The sequence below is a fragment of the Enoplosus armatus genome, chromosome 10, assembly GCF_043641665.1.
Source record: "Enoplosus armatus isolate fEnoArm2 chromosome 10, fEnoArm2.hap1, whole genome shotgun sequence".
NCBI classification, from domain to species: domain Eukaryota; kingdom Metazoa; phylum Chordata; class Actinopteri; order Centrarchiformes; family Enoplosidae; genus Enoplosus; species Enoplosus armatus.
Genome location: NC_092189.1, coordinates 12,167,226 through 12,171,574, shown reverse-complemented (window position 1 = coordinate 12,171,574; position 4,349 = coordinate 12,167,226). Strand labels below are relative to the sequence as shown.

General features: G+C 46.9%; 1 protein-coding gene across 1 annotated transcript; it reads left to right on the top strand.

The window, feature by feature from the left end:
- The first annotated feature begins 1,853 nt into the window (after positions 1 to 1,853).
- On the top strand, positions 1,854 to 2,702 carry LOC139290916 (small integral membrane protein 32). The gene is made up of 2 exons (XM_070912741.1): positions 1,854 to 1,916; positions 2,340 to 2,702. Exons 1-2 carry the CDS (start codon positions 1,854 to 1,856, stop codon positions 2,700 to 2,702), a joined length of 426 nt encoding a protein of 141 aa, XP_070768842.1.
- Positions 2,703 to 4,349: the final 1,647 nt, after the last annotated feature.

The following is a 4,349-nucleotide window of genomic DNA, read 5'->3' as shown; positions in this document are numbered from 1 at the left end:
TCTCTGTCTCTCTGCCTTTCTTTCTAACTGAACCGCATCACCTGATTATGATGCGTGTGTTCGGTCTGTTTCCAACCTCGCAACGGAGTTTTGCAAATATAACACTGAGCACTACTTGAAGGCACTTGCACAGATTTTTGGCAAAATGGGTCAGATTTCCTCTGTGTGTCTTTGGATTTGCCTTTGTGCCTGCCTTGCATGCGTGCATTTCTGTGAATGTGTGTGTGTGTGTATATATGTGTGTGTGAATGTAAGATGGGGATGAGGATAGCAGCAAGCCCGTAGCAAAGCAAGCAACGAGTGCCACATCCAAAAAGCAATAATAAACAGTAATCTCCTTAGCCGTCACAATTATTGCTGTCCCTCCACGTATGTAAACAAGGCTGTAGGCTGTATTTAGATTTCCCATGTGACATGCACATTCCACCAAACTCTGGTCCACTCAAATCCTCTTTATTGTTGAATACAAAGTTGATGTGGGACACATTTGTCTTTGTATTTGCCTCAAATGTTTTATTGTCTGTTTCTGTATGTATGCATGTAGTATACAGTATTTTTGCAGCAATGTGTGTGTGTGTGTGTGTGTGTGTGTTTGTCCCCCCTGCCCTTGCTCTCTGTGTCTGCCAGCCATTCTATTGTGACAGAACAGGTGCAGATGAATATGAAACAGATCGGCAGAGCTTTTAAGGTCTGGCCCTTTGTATGCACGCTCGTGTCCGAAGCACCATGTAAGAGCAAACTGGCCTCCAATCTGCATCTTTAGCACCTTCTTTTTAGCGTCTAGCACCAAAGTCAAATCTGTTTCACAGAGAGCAAACATATTCAATATTCTAAACACACAGACAAGGCCGTGTGAGTGAGGCCGTCTTGTTGTGCTCTGACATCAGGCACTTCGAATGACTCAGGCACTACGACTCAGACAATAGACTACCTGGAAGACCTTTCCTAAAATGTAATCATCCCTATGAGTTCTTACACATACTCACCAATCTCACACATTTTCCTGTTCTCTCATCACCCCAGCGTGAGACATTCCCCACACTGGCCCAGAAATGGCTCTGACTCAACTTTCTCTCACTACTTTGAAAATAATATAAGGAGATACTGTAGATAGATAGATAGATAGATAGATAGATAGATAGATAGATAGATAGGACTTTGCCTTGTGACTATCTCTTTACAGTAACACACATCCCTGTCCGGTGACGTGCCTCCAGCGCCCTCCTTCCACTCTCCTGTTCTGAAATTCTCTCTCTCTCTCTCTCTCATACACACGCAACCCAGGGCGAAGATGGGAAGCTTTTCACGACCCGGCATACAGCTGTGTTTTGTCCACCATTAATCCCTCCTTTCGTCTCATTTTAGTCATACTGGATCGATAATCCCGTAAGAGCAGACCGGCGGTTGCTTCTATCCAACACGTATCGACCCCTATACTGGATAAAAGAGGTGGCAGAGCTGCGCCCTGCACGCCCAAGCAAAAGCGATCCTGCGCACCAGAAGGAGACGTGTGCGCACCAGTGATCGCCGTTGAACTTCGCCACCTCTGACAGATCCTAGAGTCATTTGGATATCACCACAGTAGCCAACGGTAACGCAGTCTGTGCGCAACCACGCGCGTGGCAGGACCATTTGGATTTAGAAGCCAACAAGTGGGATTGGTAATGTGCTCTCTCCCTGGGACCCTGATCATGGATTTGACCTGTTCGGCTTAATGCGACGGGAGACGCTGCGTTAATAACCCACTGAGCGACATATGATCTGCGGGCGCAGATTTGAAGCTATAGACCCGCCGCCTCTCCACAGCGCGTCCTCGGCGGGGCCGGAGCGGACAGAACCGGGGACGGTGAGGAATGCGGAGCCGGGATTTTGTCTTTTCCAGCTCACCTGCGGAACTCTTCGCAGCGCACACCAAAGTAAGTGATTCCCTTAACTAATACAATGTGCTTTGGTTCGTTTAACGTTGCTGTGGGATTTCACAAAGAGGAAAATCACAAGGACCTATGGCCCCTCAAGGAATGTATACTTACCAGTGACTCCAGTTTACTTTATGGTTTGGCATCACTAGGACCTGATTTGTGCGTACAGTGCAGATTATCTGTGTCACTGGGTGGAGTCTATCAGTGACCTTGTCAGACATTAAGGTATTTTGGAATCACTGGGATTTTAATATTCCTATCTTTAAAGGCTGTTCCCACATTTTCACACAGTAATCTCTCCTGGTTCTTTTGTATCGATACTGTTGCATCATAAATAGGACACCCAGACTGAACAAACACGGGGTCAGTAGGCTACATAACCTTCTCCGTGTCTTTTCCTCCTCCAGCAGACCGACGCAGCCGGTGAGCCCGCGGGGCGCCATGCTGAGGCAAATCCTCCTCAACTCCACCGACACCCCAGACTTCGACCTGGTGCTCATGGCCCAGTCCTCCACGCACGCCCCCTCCTCCCTGAACGCCTCCCACGGCGGCTCGGTGAGCGTTGCCGCTCTTCTGAGACCCACCACGGGGCGAGGGGGAGGGGGTCTCCGGGAGGGCGAGCTCCACAAACCGGACCTGATCACCTACATAGTCATGTGCCTACTGCTCTTCCTGTTGGTGCTGCTCATTGTGTTCTTCATCAACTGCCAGCTGCGGAACTCTTTCTTCGCCTCCATGCCATATGACAGGTCGCTGAGAGAGGCCCGGACCTCCTACAAGTAGGCAAGACCCCCCCCCAGTGCAAATCTCTGGGACTCTGGGTCTTGAGTGAGACTCCTGTGGTGGGCTTAAAGGCTAACTGGTCACCCCTGAACTGTTGCTGCACGTACTGGACACATGAAGTTGTTGCCTTTATCCATTGTCACATTGGAGGGCCTAAATAACCTGGAATCCCCATCAACACCTAACTTGATTATTCAGGCCCACAGACCCATCCCCAATAGATAGCACTTCAGTCCATGGGGGGCCGTTTTAAAAGATGTGTGGTATGTATTGGCCTACTGCAGGTGGAAAGATAACAGTATAACTCCTGATCAAATTAGTGACTCATACATTTTCTGGTAATAAATGACTGAAATGTGAAACAATCCATCATCCCCTGCAAACCCCCCTTGTGGCCCCCGCACTGCACTTTGAAAACAAACTCCTTAACAGTATACTGGGAGTCTATGTACTCCCAAGCTTGTATTAATAGTTACTTATAAATCTGACCTGGCACCTGCAGTTTGGGTCCAAATTCACAGTATTTCACTCTGGCCCTAACGAGATGAACCTGCTTTTTTTCCTCCATGGAAACGTGACTTATGTCGACATAGAAAGAGACTACAGTAGTTTGTATATAAAACATTTTGTATGACTGTAACTTAACTGTCTTGTCTTGTGAAATGATGCAATCAACACAAAATTCCCGCCCTTCTGTCCGTTGTAAAATGGTGATTAAATGACAGACTGTAGGCCTATATCCTCACATAAAGATATTCAAATGCACTTTGAAGTGGCAGTCTTTTCGTCTATCCACCTGTTTATGAATGGCGATGCTGAAGATGATGCTGCAGCTGCTGGTGTGAGGGGCACACTGTTAATCATTTCATACGTGCATAGACGCCTTTTTACGAGTGCCATAGGACCGCCAGCCTGATCGCGCACTCTCACTTTTAATTAACCTCTCCTCCACAATTTATAGCGCCAATATCCCGGAGAATGAAGACTTAAGGCTGAAGTTTATGACGAGTCTGTGCGATAAACCAGACTGTTGTCGGTTTCAGTGCCACCGCTGATGCGCAAATCCTCTCCAATCTTGTTGTTGGAAAACATCTCTCACATACCAAGACAGACAGATGAGCCTATCTCTGTAATCCTGTGTTTGTGTTCAATGTGTTTGTGTGCATGCGTGTAATGTGTGCGTACAGGTTTGTGTACGTCTGAGAGGTAAGAGAAACAATGCATTTCACGTATTGGACATTGTTGGTTGGGCTGAACTGGAGTCAAAGAATTCCTCCGAGCATTAATTCAGTGACTCCTGAATGCTTCACCTGAAATGTAAAATCCCACCGAGATGAGCTAAACACAGTGATTATTGTTGCTTGTGCTGCGTATTCAAGATATTTTCTGGATCTGAGAAGCGCTGACAAGACATTGCGAGCGGGGACGAAATGCCACATTTGCCTTGAGTGTGGGATTTATAATGACCAACCAAATACATGCTGTTTTTGGAAGTCAATCCGCTAAGAATTGGGTCGATTTAGTCAGCATATTCAGAAGAATTGGCCATGTGCCTTCTTGATTCAATAGTTTACTGCAATTGCCTTGTATATTTTAAGACTGTAACCGCCACCCAGAGCCAACTGCATTTGCGAATGCAAACAAATC